This window comes from Cheilinus undulatus, linkage group 9, assembly GCF_018320785.1.
Source record: "Cheilinus undulatus linkage group 9, ASM1832078v1, whole genome shotgun sequence".
NCBI lineage: Eukaryota > Metazoa > Chordata > Actinopteri > Labriformes > Labridae > Cheilinus > Cheilinus undulatus.
In genome coordinates this window covers 29,010,854-29,030,414 of record NC_054873.1, presented here as the reverse complement: position 1 = coordinate 29,030,414, position 19,561 = coordinate 29,010,854, and the positions used below count along the sequence as shown (strand labels likewise).

General features: G+C 40.9%; 1 protein-coding gene across 2 annotated transcripts in view; it reads left to right on the top strand.

Annotated features, from left to right (window-relative positions):
• roraa (RAR-related orphan receptor A, paralog a) overlaps positions 1 to 19,561 on the top strand; it is a 279,484-nt gene that overhangs the window by 203,572 nt on the left and 56,351 nt on the right. Inside the window, exon 1 of one of the 2 annotated variants that reach the window (XM_041795783.1) lies at positions 12,636 to 12,766. The exons of the other annotated variant lie outside the window; for it this stretch is intronic. Coding sequence (XP_041651717.1) covers positions 12,736 to 12,766 — 31 coding nt within the window. The 5' untranslated portion in view covers positions 12,636 to 12,735. Of the gene's footprint in view, positions 1 to 12,635; positions 12,767 to 19,561 lie in introns of those variants that run through there. 2 annotated transcript variants of the gene reach the window in all.

The window sequence follows — 19,561 nt, the reverse complement described above, 5'->3', positions numbered from 1 at the left end:
TCTGCTGCAGGCCGATTTCTCTTCTTCCGGCTGTCTGCCACCTCAGGTGAGCGAGGCCAGGGATGGAGTGGCTGCACAGAGATGGCGGCGTCTGCCAGGCGAAGCAGTTGGCATAGCCGGGAGGACACGGACAGCCTCGGGCTCGCCGCGGCGCACATTTGGCCAGGCTTTTGCACAAGCGCAGGTTATCCGTCACTCATCAGGTTTCCGATGCCTCATCACTTTCCCATGGTGTACACACATTCAGCACAGGACAAGAGTGTCAGCATGTAATGAAAGGTTTGATTCATGGAGGGCGACAGAGGCGGAGGTCATGGAGCTCCTCCAGATATGATCCTGACTGATGCTGATGGGGAAGCTTTAAGATGGGGGCCATAATTAAATGTCCTTGTTTCACCGTCAAGCTGCAGCCATACACACAAACACAGTCTGTGAGCGTTTCGTCTGACCAGCGTCTATCTGATAGCCTTCAAGTGCACTTTCAGACAAATTACACCATACCGAAGAGGAGCTAACTATTGTCAGAAATATTCCATTATGGATTTTTCAGCTTATGAAAATCCTGATGCAATATCATGCATGAATAAAAGTGGGTAAAATTAACATTTATAATTTAATTCCTGCATTATTCAAAAGACTGTTGTTGAATAAACCATGCAGTGAGTAAGATGTCCCATATAATAAAATTCTTTTGAAATATCTTGTAAGCATGGTTTCAGGATCAATAGTGATCATTACGCTGCTTCAAAGAAAAGAAAAATATGTCAGGACAAAACTAAACAAACCAGACTGTTTGCATACAAAGCATCAAATGTTTATTGAAACTCAATTAGGAAAATTTGAAGAGAGGATCATATCTTTCCGACAAATACGGTTCATTCTGTTTGGAAACTGAAAAAAAGTTACATCCACACAGAAGAAAGCAGAAGTGCTCACAAAAGCTGTCGGTGATATTAGACATTGACATTTGTGCTGATCGCATTGTGCACATTTTGTTGAATCTGCTTTATTAGAGAAATGCTGTTTTTTCCCCCGTTGCTATTAATTTGTGTTTCTGTGGGTGTGCAATGCAAGAACAGAGGGATGCGGTTAACCCATTGTGAAGTTAGCCGTCATCATTAAGATTCTACAGATAACAGGCACGCGGATTTCTACTGCTCAGCATTATAGGATCCCAGACATCAAAGGCAGGTTTTCATTGTACTGTGTCTGCGGCAGGGAGAGAGAGAAAGAGAGAGAGAGGGAGAAAACAGGAAAGGAGATATGAAGTCAAGAAAATAAGACAGAGAGTGCACGTACATACCTGCACTTCTCAGGTGACACCTGACTAAGGCATGCTCACAGAAGTGGCTGGGCCTGACAAATTCAGAGAATGGGATTTATTGACATCAATGCATGTGGGTTGGGTCTGTAGCATTGCTGCTAGCATCCTGGATAACGGTTGCTTCATTTTGGAGCTGATAAGTAAAGCCAGCTATTATTGGGTTATGATGTTGAAGTTAAATTTGTGCCACTTTTTTAAATCTTTAACCACTTTTTCTGCCCAGTTTTGCTACTTTTATTTGCCGCTATTCATCAGTTTTGCACACTTTTGTAAAAACCCATTTTTTCCCTCTTTTCACCCACTTTTGCCACATTTTAATCCATATTCATCACCTTTTTCCCACCTATTTTTGCCATTTTTATTTTTCAAATTTTGCCTTTTTTTTTTTTTTTTTGGTCAGCCTTTTCTGCCATTTTTGCCATAATTCACTCGTTTTTGCCCATTTTTAACCTATTTTCACAATAAGATTTTCTCACGTATTATCGCCAATTTAAACACATTTTACCCACTTTTCACCCATTTTTTGTCAAATTTAATTTCACAACCTTTTCTGCTATTTATGCCATTACTTATCCATTTTTGCCACTTTTTAACCCCTTTTCACCCATTTTTTTCTCACCTGTTATTGCCAATTCAAACAGATTTTTGCCACTTTTACCTATTTTGAGAATTTTTCATTTCACTACCTTTTTCCGCCAAGTTTGCCAATTTAAACAAATTTTTGCTATTTTTCAAGCCCTTTACACAACTTTTTTTTCTTGCCCATTTTTTTTTCTTTTTTGATTTTGCCATTTTTAACCCATTTTTTTTTCCACTTTTTACCTATTGATGCCTCTGTTAACCCATTTTGCCACTTTAAAACTTTTTTAAATCACATTTTATATCCAGTTTTAACTATTTCAATTGCATTGAATTATTTGTTCTGCCCATTTTGACACTTTAAACCCATTTTTGCCTCTTTTAATCAATTTTTGCTAAAATTCAATTTCACTATCTTTCCAACTTACTGTTTGCTACTTTTTAACCCTTTTTTGCAACTTTGTTTCTTACCCATTTTTGCCACTTTCACCACATTTTTCAACTCTGCCTATTTTTGCCTCAACCAATTTTTGCCAACTCTAACCCATTTTTCCAGAATAAATAAAACAAATTTGGCCCATTTTTAACTATTTTCTCATGCCAATTTTTCCACTTTTAAAGCCATTTTGCCACTTATTAAACCCTTCCCACCACTTTTCTGCCTGTTTTTGACACTTTAAACCCATTTTTGCCTCTTTTAATCAATTTTTGCTAAAATTCAATTTCACTATCTTTCCAACTTACTGTTTGCTACTTTTTAACCCTTTTTTGCAACTTTGTTTCTTACCCATTTTTGCCACTTTCACCACATTTTTCAACTCTGCCTATTTTTGCCTCAACCAATTTTTGCCAACTCTAACCCATTTTTCCAGAATAAATAAAACAAATTTGGCCCATTTTTAACTATTTTCTCATGCCAATTTTTCCACTTTTAAAGCCATTTTGCCACTTATTAAACCCTTCCCACCACTTTTCTGCCTGTTTTTGCCACTTTTAACTCATTTTTGCAACTTTCTGTTCATATTTTGCCTCTGTTAACCCATTTTACCACTATTAACCCATTTTAATTCTATTTTTAAAAAAGGGGTTTACATTTTGAAGAAGTCTATAAACAATGGCATAAATAAAAAAAATATAATATTGTTATCACGGTTAACTTTACAATGGATTATTGCCTTGCTGACCCCCATGGCCCCTCTATTTGGCAGGGCCCCTGAAAGCTCTCCCCTTTATCCCCCCCTTATTTTTGGCCTTGCCAGGCTCTATAATATATTTGCTGCCACAGAGGGCCCCTCCTGTATAGTTAGCGTCATGCTAAATTGGCGTCCTCTCTGATTAAATGGCGCACCCCCTAATAACTCCGTGGCTGTCTGCGGGTTTGCTCACTTTAAAGATCATGTTCATTTCTCAACCTGGTCATTAAAGAGCAGCTAATTCAAATCAGTTTACTCAGGTTTTTTAACTTTATTTCCTTCTCTCCTACATCATTATCAACTAATACTTCCAGGTGTCTTCTTCTTTATACCCAATCATGCCTTAAAAGTGTCTTTGTACACATTTTGTTATTCTATTTCCACCACAGTCATAACAATGAATTTCTCCTTAATTCCGATTACTTTCTCTTTCAGCGTGCTGCCATTATGCTCTTGCCATTACATCAGTATGAGCTGTTCTACAGTCGGAGTATTGAACGTACAAGAGAGAGAGAAATGTGCTGTTCTCCAGTATTGTGCTGGATTACAGAATCAAGGTCGACTCACAAGACACAGAGCAGCATTATCCCTTAATCCTGTGTTTTGGTTTCAAATAGCCTTTTTACACCTAATCTTCACAAGTAAAATGACAAACATGAATACTGAGGTAGGTATTTAAATGTGCATTACCTGCGATGTTAAGGTCAAAGGCTTATACTGACTTAAAGTGGCGTTATATTTTTGTGAAGAAAGAGATGATCGTGTGGTTATTTGTTACAGCTGTATTACGGAAGACTTGGGAGCCTTGTGATGAAATTCCCCGAGGCGGTTTCAGATGGATAAGTCTGGGAAGTTTTCATGCAAACTATGAATCATTTCTTGTTTGTTTTTCTTCCTTTTTACCTTTTACACTCTAACATGTGAATGGAGAGCCTATTCCTCCTTTTCTTCCTGAGTTTCTTCTCCGAGTAAGACGAGTTTTACTGAGTCAACGGTTGCAGTGAGAGAACCAATCAGAGCTCCCAGGCAGTGTCTCCCCTTTAGCAGCATGGTCTTAGTGTGTCCATCAGGGTCAGCTGGAGGAAACTTAAAGGTGCTGTGAAAGACTAAAAGTGGGCCATCCGCCGCTGCCTCCTGTTGACCTACCTTGTTCGAAGGGTCCAGGTACAGACTGATGACAGGACTCCTCCTCAGCGGACCACATTACTAATGTGTGAGGGTGCAAGAGGAGCACACCCAGTGATGAATCACTCCCCTGCACCCATGGCATCCTCATAAGTCAAGAGTAAAAAGTGTTGAGAGTGCGCTCGGTAAAACAGCTCCTTGGTCCCTTCCGCCGTAGAGAAACTCCACCCAGGCCCAGGACAAGAGGGGAGAAGGCTAAGTGGTGCACGTGGCACATAGCCTGAAGATCTCCTTCAATCTTGAGGAAAACATTAGCCGCTCCTGTGGGTCAGGTTGAATTTATAAAGCCCATAGAAGTTAGGAAGAGTTACTTTCATGCTTGAACAGAGCTGCTTTCTTTAATAAATGAGAGTAATCTAAGTTGAGTTGGTGTGGACGGCCTCAGTGGACAGACTGCACCACCTGAAGTCACATTAAAGATGTGTTAGTTTAAGGTAAACCTGTTTTCTTCTGAGAGCACTCAGCGAGACTTATTAAAAGGTTTAAAAATAGGATTTTGCTTTTATAAAAACATTTTTATTGGTGCAAATCTTTACAGTTTCTTTTTTTCTTCTTTTCAAGCCTTAAGGTTAACTATTTTAGTTTACACGCCCACCTCCCCCCAGAGCTCATGTCGGGCTATATTGGTGATGTTGGGGGAATGTGTAAGTTTGACGCTGGGTAATACATCACACACTCCGGGGGGTCTCCCTGGTATGCTCCTCAATAATGAAGTTCATTCGTTAACTTCTCCCTCAAAGGCCAAGTTCCCCCGCTGCCCTTTTCAGCAGCTACTGCAACTCTTACTGGAGTCACCCTACCAAGAGGAGGAAAAAAAACACATCATCATGCTTTTCCCCTTGACAGGCTCAGTGGTTGCCTGTGCAGGGCATGAAGAATAAGCAGGTCCATTACCAATCCCTCATGCCTGGTTATAGCCATAATTATCACAGGGAAAATGACCTGCTCTGTTTGGTTTGCAGGAGAGGGTCCGCGCCTCCCCTAATCACCTCCTCCTTCCCTCCTGTCGTCCTCACGCCACAGAAATGGGGCTGGTTTTTTGGGGGGAGTCTTGCCAGTTCATTAGAATTCACAGGGTTCCACCTCCCTGCCTAGCCAGGCTAAGCCTCTCACACAGGCTGCCATGCCTGCGATAATCTCCCCTCCTCGTTCCCTCTCGCTCCTTCTCTCTCCATCCTCCTATCCCTTTTTTTTCCTTTCTGTTCCCCCAAGGCGGCTTCGCACAAAAGAGATGCAGTGCAATTCATTGTTCAGTCTGATTTCTATTGATCTATTGAAAAAAATGTTTCTGTGAGATGTATGATAGCACTCCACTGGTGCTGATGATCTCTCCTTACCACTGCCTTTTTATATGATAAAGCAAATAAACAAACCGATTTATTCAAGTTACAAACAAACTTTGTTGAATCTATCACACAAGCTTGTATCAATCTATTAAACAATCACTTCTATTGGGCAGAGTGTTTGTCACTGAAGTGCCCAGATAGCAGAAGAAAAGGCCTCGCTTCCGACTTAGTTTTACACCCAGCAGGAAAATAACAGCGACAACTAAACATCCACTTTTGCCACCAAACAAAACAGCAGCTAGAACAGCAGCTGAGGGCGACTTATGCTTTGAAGTTGCTTATCATATTGTTCACAGCCTCTTGTCACCACCTCTTTTATACCTGCGAGGGGTCATTTTAACACAAGTTTTTCAGAAATGATGCGCAGCTCGGTCAGTCCGTGCAGGACAAATTGCCTCTGCTTGTACTGACACACTACTTGCTTATTTTTATTCTTTGTCAGAAAACATTTGATTCAATTGAGTTGGAATTACCAGAGGCTCTTATTTCTGCTTGTTCAAAAAGAGGTTTAAATTTAGCTCTATAAATAACATGGCAGTAAAACAAAAGGCTACAGCCTTGTCAACCATTCACTATAAGTGCTGTGTTGTTGATCCTGATTACATGACAGTTGACAGGTGTACACTTCACCTATGTAGGAATGATACGCTTTCAAATCTTTTCCTTTTTGACCCCGCTGTTCTATAAATACTGTGTTTGTGTGTGTGTTGAGTGACAGATAGAAAAGCGAGAGAATAGTGCTGAGCTGGCCCCGGGGCTGCTGTGCATATAAAGGGTTGGACAGCCACTGTGTATAGTCACTAATGTAGAGTCATCTGATCAGAGCGGGACTGTTAAGAAAACATGAGACTTAGCCACAGCTGCTACCTCACTAGACGCTGTTATGCTGTGTGGAAAATCCATTAGCCGTAATGAGTTAACAGCATTTCCTGTAGCTACACATTATACCATAAAACTGAGGCACAGCAGCAGCATGTTGCATGTTTTTAAACCCTCGCAGTTCTTATTTAAACTTGTCTTTTAATGCAAACCCTCCTCCATCCTGTGGACGCAACCCAATAGTATCCTCCATTCTTACTGAAATAGATATTCCCTTTGTTGTCTGTGTGATTTATTGAAGTCTTCCCACAAGTGGAAGCCCCCAGGAAATTGCCTGGAATGGCCCTAAATTGGTTTATGATTGTGTGGTGTGGGCCGGGTGCTGTTATGGCTCTAATATTATGCCCTCCACTCCTTGGCATCTATATTAAATTGATCTGTATTGTTTTCATGGAGTGCCTGTTGGAGCTTGTTAATTCTGCTGCTTCAGGCTGCATGGCACTACAGCTCCAAACACTCAGGTGGCTCTGCGGTAGAATATAAGCTGCGACTCTTCAAAATGCCATGCAACAGGAATGGAGGCGCCAAATGTGGAAGTCGATAAGTGTTTATCCCGTGGGGTCAGGGTGCAAAAATGTGCAGACTGTAGGTTTGAGGCAGGTCCAGAGCTGTAAGAGTTAACATGGATCAGCTGCATGGTGAGTATGTGCGTGGAACGGCTCCTGACAGACCGCTAATGAGGCCATTATCAGCTCCAGTCCTCCCGTCTCCTCCTGGGGCACCAGTGGATGCTCTGCACCTCGTCTCAATTGAAATCCATTTCACAGAGCTTGTTTACAGTAAATACATTTGCTTGAATTAATCCAAGAGGATGAGGAGACGCATGAACTTCTTCAACTGAATGCCAAAATGTCATGCTATCAATTCAGAATAAAGGCGGCATTTTCAGACCTAGAGAAGTTTTCTATATTTCTACAATGGGAGTAACCTTGCAAAGCAGATGGATTCGCCCGTTTCCGTGTTTCTCACTGGCAAATCCATCTTGCAAGGCTCCCATCTGAACAGACTGGGCCCTGTAAGAAAGTGACAGGGCCAATCAGGAATAAGAGGCAGTACTTCCGGGCACAGCGGAGTCGTGACGTAAGCAAGCAGCGACAAGAGACCGGTTTAATTATAGCGGAATAGATTAGCATGGATAGTGAGTTATCAGAACTTGACAACAATTCTCCATTAAAAGAATAACAAAGAACAGCACCGAGTTCTGTTCTTTGCAGAAATGATGTTTTTACCCTTCTCCTGACTGGATTCGGCAAGAGTCTAATCGTCATGTGTTTTGTTGCTCTTATTGGCCTGTAAAGATGTGACAGACAGAACTTTCATCCAATCACCCTTCGAGCTTTTTTTCAAAGGCTCTTCTCTTTCCCAAACACCGTCTATGGGAGGTTTTCCAGATGGATGTGTGAAACAAATCCATCTGGCGTGTCAGGTTACAATTGGAGCACTCTGCCCCCAAAACTTGAAGATGGTGGCCAGACCAAAACTTGGATAAATGGACTGATAGTGAAGTGTAAAATTACACATCTCTTTTCATACCCAGTTACTATCATAAAACACAGAGATGTTTGTCTTCCATTAGTGTTATAGTTCTTCTTGGAGCCATAATAGAAGGATGAAAGTGAAAATGAACAAAAAGCTCCTAAAACGCCACAGAAAACAGTGACAGGATCAACACAACTATTTGCCCATAACTACACATTTACAGAACCTTTCTCCCCCCGATGTCTCACCAGCTCCCCCATCTCCATGTCTGTTTGCTCTCAGGAGTATAAGGGAATGTTTGACTGAAGTGTTCCTATTGATGACCATCCTTCAGTGATGACCACATTAATACACATAGACATTTGACTGTCAGTGCCTTTGTGGCTTAATCAATGCCCTAATGAACGAGTATTAGCTGGTATTGGCATACTGTCACTGGTAATGTGAAGCAGTCGAGGGAGAGTGTGATCAAGAGCAAATGAAGCAGCTTTGCAGGAAACATTTCTCCTTAGGGAGTCTTGGGCTTTTAAACTCCATTATGTTCAGTTTGAGGCACTACAACTGTACAGAGAACAACAGCAAGATGAGATTATTAGTTGGTTGTATTCTTATTAGGATACTGATTAGGATTTTTTTTTTAATAAAATGATGTGAATTTCCAGGGTATTTAAAGATTAAAAACTCACAAGTAACTCTTTTTATCCATTTTTTAAAACTATTTTTGAACGTTTCTGATGTTAGCAGCTAATGCTATCCACCATTTCATATCCCACAATGCTTTGCAACAGGCCTAGGCAACAAGCTGTTCCATCATTGTGTCATGCTTTATCAAAGTGTACATGTCTTCACACTTTATGCAGGGGACAGTCTGAATAGGCAGAAAGAGAGACAGCCTGTGATGTGTCCCTCTGTGTCCCTGCAGACAGCCACTGCTCTGAATAACAGCACAAATAGAGCCAATACAAAGAAAAGCAGGGAGTTTTCTTGTAAATATGTGAATGTTGTTGATATGGTTTTAAAATTGATATCATTGCAGCACACATATTCTTACACCAAGTTTCCACATGACTGATGTCTGTATATCTGTAAATATACAGACCATGCCTCCTAGTGTCCAGCACAAGGAACTGCTTTTTCTAGGGAGAGGATGATATTGTTTGGATCTTCGCCTTCAAGCAGATTAGAATATGTGTTTACTGGAGTTACTGAGTGAAAAAAGTACTAACACTGCATGTCAAGAAATAGTTGAAGAAGTCGGCCAACCTGGACACAGTAAATATTTCATATAAGAACATAAGAACAGCCAGCGAGCCAAGCTAACTTGTTTAGCCATTCAGATTTTAAATGTTAAATATCCCATTTTTCATCTAACCATTCCTTCTACCTGTTCATTTAAATGTTCAAATATATGTGACACTACCTAAACGATCTTGCATTACTTCATATCAACTCATAAATCCTGATATGTTTCATATCAAAGTCAAAGTGGTTGACTGCATTTCATATCAAGCTGTTAAAAATGAGCCGTCGTAGCCTGTTATCTAGCTAGCACACTGCCATACAGTCTCTACGAAATGTACCGCAAAAGTTCAGTTTTTCCAAGATACTTGCGGTACATTCAGGACAAAAATATCGCAGAGGTGAGGAGTTTCCTACTCACGACATCAGACATCCCAAAGGAATGAATGGACTTTGCGTTGACTTACCTCTGTAACCATGTATGGAAAGAGGCATTAAGCCTGACAAAAGGATGTTTAGAGCTTGGCTCAGCACAATAGGGTGATTCTTTATAAACTTTATAACACAGTAAGTGTAGGCAAGACAAAATAGTTAGAAAATGGCTTAAGGCTTAGAGAGATGTTAATCCAACTTGTGAAGGGAAAATTACTAGCATTGGATTGAGAGATTGTGTGGTTTCTAGAAACATTGTTAACAATTGTTGTGTTTGTATTAGCGCTGTCAGCATTTATGCATTAACTGAGATGCAACAAGAGCCCATAGTTAGTGCAATGTTTTTGATAATTGCATTGATTATATGCTATCTTTTCCTTTTCAGCACACTTTAGTTAAGCTTTACTTCATTATTTTCTTTCAAAATAAAAGCAGTTAGGGCATCCTATCCAAATAAGGGCAAACCAGCCAAAATTAATATTTAAATATGAATACATTAATGTAAAAATAGCAGGTCTATATCCAAACAGGGACCCATAATGCTTAGTTTCAGACAGTACAAAAATCCTAAATGGAAGAAAGGCATTTTAAATGTAAAACAGTGGGATTTTAAAATGTGACACAAAATAGAAAGTCTGAGATTAATTGAGATTAAAAATGTTAAAATGTGACATCCCTAACTTATGAATTAAATTTGCTTTATCAATTACATAAATGTCTTGTGTGGCCATGGACTCATGTACCTTAAATAACAAACTTGCAGTATCAATTTAACAAAATAAAGATGGACGGGTGCATGCTGGGTCTTTCCTGTAGAGTGTAATAGAAAAAATGTGACTGGAAATGTGAGGATAGAGTTGGGGAATTACAGCAACAAAGACACCCAGATAGATTTGAACCACCCACTTAAAGGGTCATGATTTGTGTCTTAACTCAAGCAAAGGCAGCAGAAAATGTCACAAGAAATTCTGTCCCCAGAATTTTAATTTAAATTTGGGTGAATTAACCCTTTAAACATAAAGACTAAATTAGGGAGAAGTAAACATCTAATTCAATGAAACTGCCACGTCTTTAAGAACAAAAAGCCTATGCTCAGCAGAATTTTGTTGCAAACTTATAAAGGTTTAACTTCAGTGTTTAATTGTTGGTGTAGTTTCTCTAACCTTTAGCGATTCCTCAGAGATCTTCTCTCATCCACCACACAGATTGTACGCAGACAAAACATGCACCCCTTCCAACTCCCTCCTGATGCTGCGATGGTAGCATGGATGTTATCCTCCTCTCAGATAACCAGGCAACAGACTCAGCCCCTGCTATCATGTTTTGTTTTGTTAACCATAGCTCAGCGTTAAGCCACAGTGTGTTGAGCCGCTGTGTGCCGACTGATACAGCAGCCAGACAACCACAGATAGTGGCAGTTGAACATGTTCCTGCGTGGGCCTTGGCCCTGACTCATCTGGTGAACTTTGATGATCTTGTGGGAAGAAGCCAAATAACGAAATGAGACACAAGCACTGCCTGTGACATCTCCTTGTTTTGAATAGTTTGTATCCCAGGCACGCTCCATTTGATGCTATCAGTCGCTGAATGATATTTTGTTCATTAGACGGTGCGCAATAAGAGACCAGTGTTGACACAATGTGCGTTAATGTGTTTAGTGTCTCTAATGGATCATAGAGGTTCTAATGAAACATTGCCATGGGAAGATTTATGCTGCAAGCTGCTGAGTACTCATTTCCATTTTATACGTGGTTAGAAGAACCTTTATTCAATGAACAGAGCATCATAGAAGTCATCCATTGAATATAGATGTTTTAATGGAAGGCAGGTGCAAATAAATGACCAGGATCTCTTTGATAGCTGCTTTGTTATTTCAGAAATCTTAAGGGAAATTTAAATTAGCTCCTGAAATATAAAAATGGAACTTTTGTTGGTGTGAAAACATTTTCCTCACTTTTGATTTTTAGGTTTCAAATACTGCAGCGCATGAAACTGAAACTCTATGATGTTTGTCTTGTAGATGCTACAAGCGCCAGCTTATTCATGGAAATGCCAACTGCATGGTGGTTATTGGCCAAGGCTGGATTGCACTAAAACCAGAATATTGTATCAGAGAGAGGCAGCTGGTTAGGAGTCAGAACAGATTATCATATGAGAGAGGATGAGCGAGGAAGGAGAGGGGGAGGAGAGAGACGGGGAGAGAGAGAGAGGGAAAGGTAGGGACCAGAATGGGAAGCAGGGGGCGAGAGAGTGAGGGAGGTATGATAGCAAGAAACTCATCGCCTGGTCGCTGTGGGGTGGAGGGGATCATCCCAACCCTTCCCGCACTATCTCGCCTTCTTCACCTGTCAAAAAGAGTGTGATAGAGAGAGAGTGAGAGTGGAGCATGCAGGTCCTCAGAGAGGTCAGGGGAAGAAGCTGGGGCTCCACTCATCTTCTCTCCATGTAGGGCCCACCGCTGCTCACAGACATCTGGCCTCACACTGATCACTCATATCTACAGACAGGGAGGAGGAGGGGGAGCGCTTCGATCTTTGAGCCTCAGAAAGAATTACACATCCCCTCTTATCCATCCTCTCTCTCTCTTGTTTCCTCTGCCCTCTTTCTCCTTCACCCCTCTGTCATCCCTGTCTAGCCTTTTATCCCCTCTTTGACTTTTTTTCTTCATCCTCGACATTGCACCACTTATTAAAAGCAAGAGGAGCAAAGCAAGAGCGTGGTTTCTGCTGGAACTGGTTCTGACTCTTTCCTTGCACTTAAAAGAAAGATAAGGCACAGGAGATAGGGAGAGTGTGCTGTGTCTAGCTCACCGGCATACAAGGCTCTGACTGCAATCAGTGGGAAGACGGCCAGCTTCCCTGCCTGAGCTCTCAGCGCCCCTACTGGCTGCACGCTGTGCCAATCAAAGGCAAGTGGGTGGGGAGCAGCCAGACATGAGCACTGATGTCACAGTCACATGGATTCTGGTGTGGTCATGCTCGGAGGCTGAGAGACAGAGCTGTGCTGGCCAGCTGCTGCTGAGACAGCAGTGGAGGGCTTTGCGCTGGTGATAGTTCTTCTCTTATGGACTCGAAGCTTAATGATGTATTTTGTGATTTCAGCTATGAAAGGTAAGAGCAACCAGAGAAGGAAAAAAAATGCATGCTGATCCCGCACCCTGAGTAACAAGTAAGGGAAGTAAGGCTCGGCTGTTCATAGCCTGCCAACTCTTTGCATTTCATTTGCAAGGCATGAGTGTGACAGAGTGAGAGAGAGAGAGAGGGAGAGAGAGAGAAATACAGTAAAACAGTGATTCTGAATGCATGCATGTCAATAGAATTAAGATTTTTTTGCATGCATGAGCAGATTTTATTTAAAAAAAGAGAGAAGCTGTAATTTAAATCTTTAAATAAATCTATGATTTCTTTGCTTCTGTTCCTCTCAGCATGTTTTCTCTGCTTCTGTTGTGTGCTGTGCTGTAAAAACCACTGCCGGTGTAATCTTTGCACGTCTCTGACAAGAGCAGCTCCAGCTTCAGAGCAGAAGTTTTTAAGGCATAGAGCATGCAGAGAGGAGAGAGTGGGGACAGGGGTCAAATAGAGGGGGGTGGGTTAGTGTCGCTATTCCCTCCTTTCTGCCCCCTTCTTAATCCTGTTGTTCCAGTCCAGAGGACGTTTGTGGAAGACGTGCGTGGCAGTGTTGAACGTGGGTTGCAGACGGGCAACGAGGCACAGGCGCGCCTGGCAGACAGTGATTCTTTGAGTTGATACTGGTGCATGTGTGTGTCTGTGTGCATCTGCGTGTGTTGTGTTCCACTGACCTATTTTTTGGGGTAGTCGGGTTTACATATGTGGCCATGAGAGCAGGACTGGGTCCTCCCAGTCGCTGTGATGTTGATCTAGTCTGCCTAATCCCAGCTCTTCCTCCCCCTCCATCACACAGGCAAACATGCGCACATACACTTCCACGCAGACAGATAGTGAGAGTGCAGTCAGACATACAGTAGAAAGCACACTTCTCTTCTGCATGGCTGCACTCACAAACACATAATTAATGTTTATTCTCACATATGAGCACACTTTATTCTTCTGTATGCAGCATATGTGCCCATATGCACTCATGGTGCTGTAAAGATAGCATGACCACAGTGGACCTCAGGCTGGTCATCATACGCTGGATGAAGAATTTCAGAAATGTTGATTTCATTTGATTGTTGCTGCCTTTTTGGCTCTTATTGTGCTCAAAATTTGATTAACAAGCATGCCCTGTGATCACAAGTGCAAAAAAGCCATCAAAAGCATGTCTTTATTATTAATAAGGAGGCATTTTTAATTGAAATGTGAAAATAATGAGTGAGTCCTTGTTTTATTCTCTTTATTATCAAGCTGCATTTACCTGCTGTTAGGCATCTATCTTCTCGTGTGAGTCAGGCAGCATCATGATTAGAAATCAATTACACAGTGAGGCTTATGTTTTTGCTTGTATGCTATAGAAAGAGAGGTGCCTTTTAAAATTGATTTGACATTAAGATTGGCCTTTGACTCTATGTCCTTTTTATGCAAATTATCCCAGAGCGGTTCAAGAAATCTCTCTCATTTCAGATCAAATGAAGTGTTGTCTGCCCTGCTGCTTTTTTATAGCTTTGTGAAAGTGTGGTGAACACCCACTAGCCTATTTGTGTGTGTCTTTGTATTTTAGATGTACGTAGTTTAATCTTATATCACACTTGTATTGTCTATCTGTGCTCAGCAGTCACCATACCTGTTAGGTAACGTTCTCCTGCCTGTGTCTGTGTTGTCTTTAATCTCCATCTTAACCCCTTGCTGTCACTTTCACTTCACTATACCTGCCTATGTAACGGTGGAATATTGTGGCATTGCCTAATGTTTAATTAAAATGGAAAGTAGGAAACTGGAAACTGCTTTGCTCCTATTGCATTGACTTTTAAATCACATACGTTGCATGTACCTTTGTTTGTGGTTATTCTTTATTATTTTCACAGTCTACCACCAAATTATGCTAATATTTTTTTCTGGTTGTGTCTCTGTGGCTTTGTCTCTACCCTCCTCTCCCTCTCTGTTCAGCCCTCTCCACCACACCACTGCCTCTCAAGCACCTAATTACCTGTAATGGAAACATCCCTCTCATTACCCCATGCAAATTAGCCAGCCTACTCAGCACAATTAAGATGAAAAATTCCAATTACATAATTAAAGAAAGTTGTTTGATGTGTGGATCAACAGAAAAGGTAAAAACTGTGTCTGATCCTCGCAACGTATAATTAACCCACTATAAAGAGCTTTATTGTGGCGGGGTGTATGTGGCCGCAGTTGTCGAGGCCAGGAAGCTACTCGAGTGCATGCAGACTGCACATTAATATGTGATTTAGCACGAGTGTGTACTAGACTGTAAAAAATGTTCTGGGGCCGCAGAGAGGTAAAGCCAAATATGTAGTGAAAGGCGCTTTAAGGCTATGTTAACAAGGCGGTAAATATTTGCTGGAGATTCTCTACTCTTTGTCTCTTTCTATCAGTGGCCGATTGAAGTGCTCACTACCCAGTGCTGCCGGCTCTCACACATTAAAGCAGAGGTTAACAAGATTGGCTATTATCTTGTTAGGGACTGAGGACATGAGGAGCTGAAGGAAAATCGCCACAGATTAAGGTGAAGGCAAATATAGCACAAGTCACCTGAAAGGATTTAAAATAAAAGACCCAATTACAAAGAGAGAATATTCTAAGAGGTGTGTGCTTTTATCGCTCTGGTGTTAGAGAAACACTTTAATTTAATTCTCTGATTAGAATAGTTCTAGTCTGAATGTGAATGTAATTCAATTTCCACTGTTAATAATACAAAATCTAATCTAGCAGACTTTCAAATCAAATTTCTCATCATATGTACATTTTTAAATCAATTTCTGTTTGAATATCATCTTCTTTAGGTGATCATATACGAGCAGGTAGACAAACAAGAGTCCCTTTAGCAGACAGAGTGTGTTCTGTGTGCAGCAGTGTGGGTTTCAGCTCTCTTTCTTGCCTCTGAGTTGGCTAAGGAAGTGGAATGGCGTCCCCACAGGTTATTAAAGAGTGCGAGGTGTGCCAGTCTGCGCTGTGCACGCTGAGACGAACATCCTGGCTGCCTGGCTGTGTGTGGAGGGACTGCTTAATGAGATATTGACTGCCCATTGAGAGCATGGATTTTTGATTTGGCTCCATAGAAGTTAGGAGGAGAGGAGAGGAGAGGAGAGGAGAGGAGAGCAGAGGAGAGGAGAGGAGAGGAAAGGAGAGGAGAGGAGACGAGAAGAGACGAGACGAGACGAGAGGAGAGCTTTCAGATTAATGTTTTTCTTTGTTTCCATTTACTCACAGTTAATACTGCTTTGTTGTTATGACTATCTTAACTGCTGTGAGCCAATCCGTTCTAGTCAAAATCACCTGAATCTTGTGTTATCATTCACCTTTTTACTGTTCACTTATTTCCTTTTGAGCCATAACAAGTTCCCTTTTCCATGCTTAAGTCTTCAATTTACCTATAAAAGCAGGTCAATCTGTGAGTCAGTTATCCTTAGTTTAAGTCTGTAGAACAGGGGTCATCAACTGTAGTTGATGAGAATAAAGTCCAGCTTTATTCTTAGAACTTTGGGGTCAGACTTTCAGAGGAACGAATATGAATATTTTAGTCTAATTGATGAATTATCGTCAAAATATTTCTATTTTCTTGTAAATTCAACCTTTAGCTTTGAGATCACCTATACTGCGGCTTGCCACAAGGGGGCGAATAAGATATTTTTGCCACATTTTTCTGGGGCTGTTTTGCTGCTCATCACTACATTTGATGCTAAAAACCTGTATTTTGATTGGTGGGAAATCTGTGCAGGAAACAAATCTCAGGCTGATTCTTATGCATTCTTTTGTGCTCTCTCTCAAAAAAAAAAAAAAAAAAAAAGAAATAGACAAAAAATGACCCCAAAAAATTACAAAAATGGCAGCTTTAGCCAAGAATGGCTGATTCATATGTATTAATCATAACATAATGACTGATACTTGAATTTATGTAAACATATAAACATTGAGTCATGTCTAAGAAAATTATTCCAATCTCAATTGGTTTTGGGCTGTTCTTACGGCTTTGGTTATTTTAAAAAAGTAAATAGCGGAACATATTGTTTCTCCTCACATTTTCTGAATTTATAACACTTCTGGGGACCAGATAAAAGCTGTGGGGGGCCCTGATGTGGCCCTCAGGCTTTCATTTGATTATCACTGCTGTAGAAAGATTTAAAAAATGACATTTAAACAGTTTTAAATGCAAAATAGTGGATTTTTTTAATGTGATTAAAGGGTGTGATTAATTGTGATTAACTACAGAAACCCTGAGGTAAATCGAGATTAAAAATTCAATCTTTTGACAACCCTAAAAAAATACATGAAAAAGTAATCATAATCAGTCATATAACTTCCTATTACATTCCTAATTTTATGTAACAGTATAAATACACCCCAGCCACTTTATTACGCACCTGTTCCATTGTTGTTAACACAAATAGCTAATCAGCTGATCACATGGCGGCAACTCAATGCATTTAGGCATGCAGACGTTGTCAAAATGGCTTGCCGAAGTTCAATCCGAGCATTAAACTCAGGAATAAAAGGGAATTTAAATGACTTTGCACGTGACATGGTTGTGAGATGGGCTGGTCTTGGTATTTCAGAAACTGCTGATCTACTGGGATTTCCATGCACAACCATCTCTTGGGTTTACAGAGAATGGTCTGAAAAAGGAAAACTATCCAGTGAGCAGCAGGGGTGTGGATGAAAATGTCTTATGGAGGTCAGAGGTCAGAGGAGAATGGGCAGAATGGTTCGAGATGATTGAAAGGCAACAGTCACTCAAATAATCGTTACAACCAAAGTATGCAGAATACCATCTCTGACCACACAACACATCAAACCTTGAAGCAGATGAGCTACAACAGCCGAAGACCACACTGGCACTAGCAAGGTGTACCTAATAAAGTGGCATTTAAGTTCTCATTTTTTATGTCTACAAACAGGCCTGCTATTTTACATAATGACTGAATCAATACTCACACTTTAACTACTAATTAATGCAAATGAATGGCCTCCTAATGTAAAAGCATTGATTATTGTGTAATTGATTCACCAAAACAGAACATATCAGCATTCGTAGCCATTTAAAGTCAAAGACACCGTTTTTTTTTTTTAGTACCTGAGTGTAGCTTTACAATAACTAACACCAGGAAAAGCCATTGAAGGTTGTCAGACAGCTCTGTCACTCATCTCATCGTGTCAGTCTCACCTTCTGGCTTTGACAGATTAGTCCAATCCCACATAAGGTTAAATGATTCCCCTGTCCTCTGCCCAATCAAACAGCAGCTAAAGATAACCATCAAGAGACACTTTTTTTTTTTTTTTTGTTCATTCTGAAACACTCACACCGAGTTCAGTCAGGGTTCTCAATTTCACTCCCCAGTCAGGTAAAACAGCGAGCTGGGCTTAGCCAGATGCCTTTAACTTGAGGGTAATTTCCTACTTTACTTTCACTCAGTATTTCAGGAGTCACTTATAGATCCTTTGAAGTGTCTCCCTGTCATGCAGCATTTAGCTGCTGATAGAACACTTCCTCTGTCAGCACTCCTTAGATAATCATATACCACAGTCCACGGAGCTGAAGAACATTCTTACTTTCATTTTTTTCTTACCTCTTTCTTCTTGTTACTTCCACTGTCGGATGTGTAAAAAGAGAAGGGAGTGTTCACAGAAAGCCTTTCGCTTTCCTTTCTGATGAACTGTTATTTTAATACATGCCATTTGAAAGGACCAGTGTATATGGAGTAGAAATGTACAAATACATAGATTCATAAAAGGAATAAAAACACATTTCTTAAGCCTCACATGGCCTGTCTTACCCTCATAGGCTTTGCCACTGGAGGTTCAGAAGTTAACTGTTTTTAAAGAGTGAAGGCTGAAGTTTTCCCCCTGTACTTTCATTCTGAGCTTGTATCATACCACTGGCTTTTTCGCCTCTGTAGGCCTCTGGAGGCCTGTCCATTGGCTTTTTGAAGTTGCATCAAAGAGGAAATGGGGGAGAAAAAGCATTATTGATTTTGCGTTTTGTCTGACTCAAACACTGAGGACAGAAAAACACATAAGGAGTCAGGTGTTGGCAGTGGGGGCCAGCTCTGTCTCTTGTGTGTCAGCGAGAAAGAGAGAGAGAGACAAGGGAGAAACTGAAAAAAATGAAGAAGGTGAGGAGGAACACTAATGCATCTCTCCCTTGTGTCACACTCTCAGTCCTCTTTCTTCCATCACTCCTCTTCTCCTTTCTCATCTTAAATTAAGTCCATTATGGTACAGCTGGAGACAAAACCTTCGCCTCTCTCCCCACTACGTCGGATAGCTTTTCCTCCCTCTCCATCAGGCTGGTGACTCCCGAGCTCTGACAGCACTCTCCAGTTGACCTGCTTTTCCATGAAACACCAAGCTGCTCTCTTCTCAGTTGTAATCAGATCTCCCTGCAAGGCCAGCAGGCAAGAAGAGGAGTATTGTTTGTGTGCTTTATCACCTTTCTCCTCCTCCTGTGTCAGCCCAGCAGAGGTGAGATGAGAGCAGAGTACGTTTCTGGTGTTAATGTGACCTAGTGTGAGCTCCTCGTGATGGCGCTGGATAAGGGCTGTCAAAAGTACAGCTTACTCAGCAGTTTCACAAATGCTATGACCATGTTCTGAATTAATGTTTTCTAATTTGGTCACAAAAATGTTTACCAAACAATATCACGTTACATAACATTTGTCAATCAATAACCAAAATAGGAATAATGGCTTATTTTATCTTGTACCATCCAAGGAATAACACAGAAAATCAGCAATATAATGAAAATAAATACAGGATACTTTAAATGAGAAA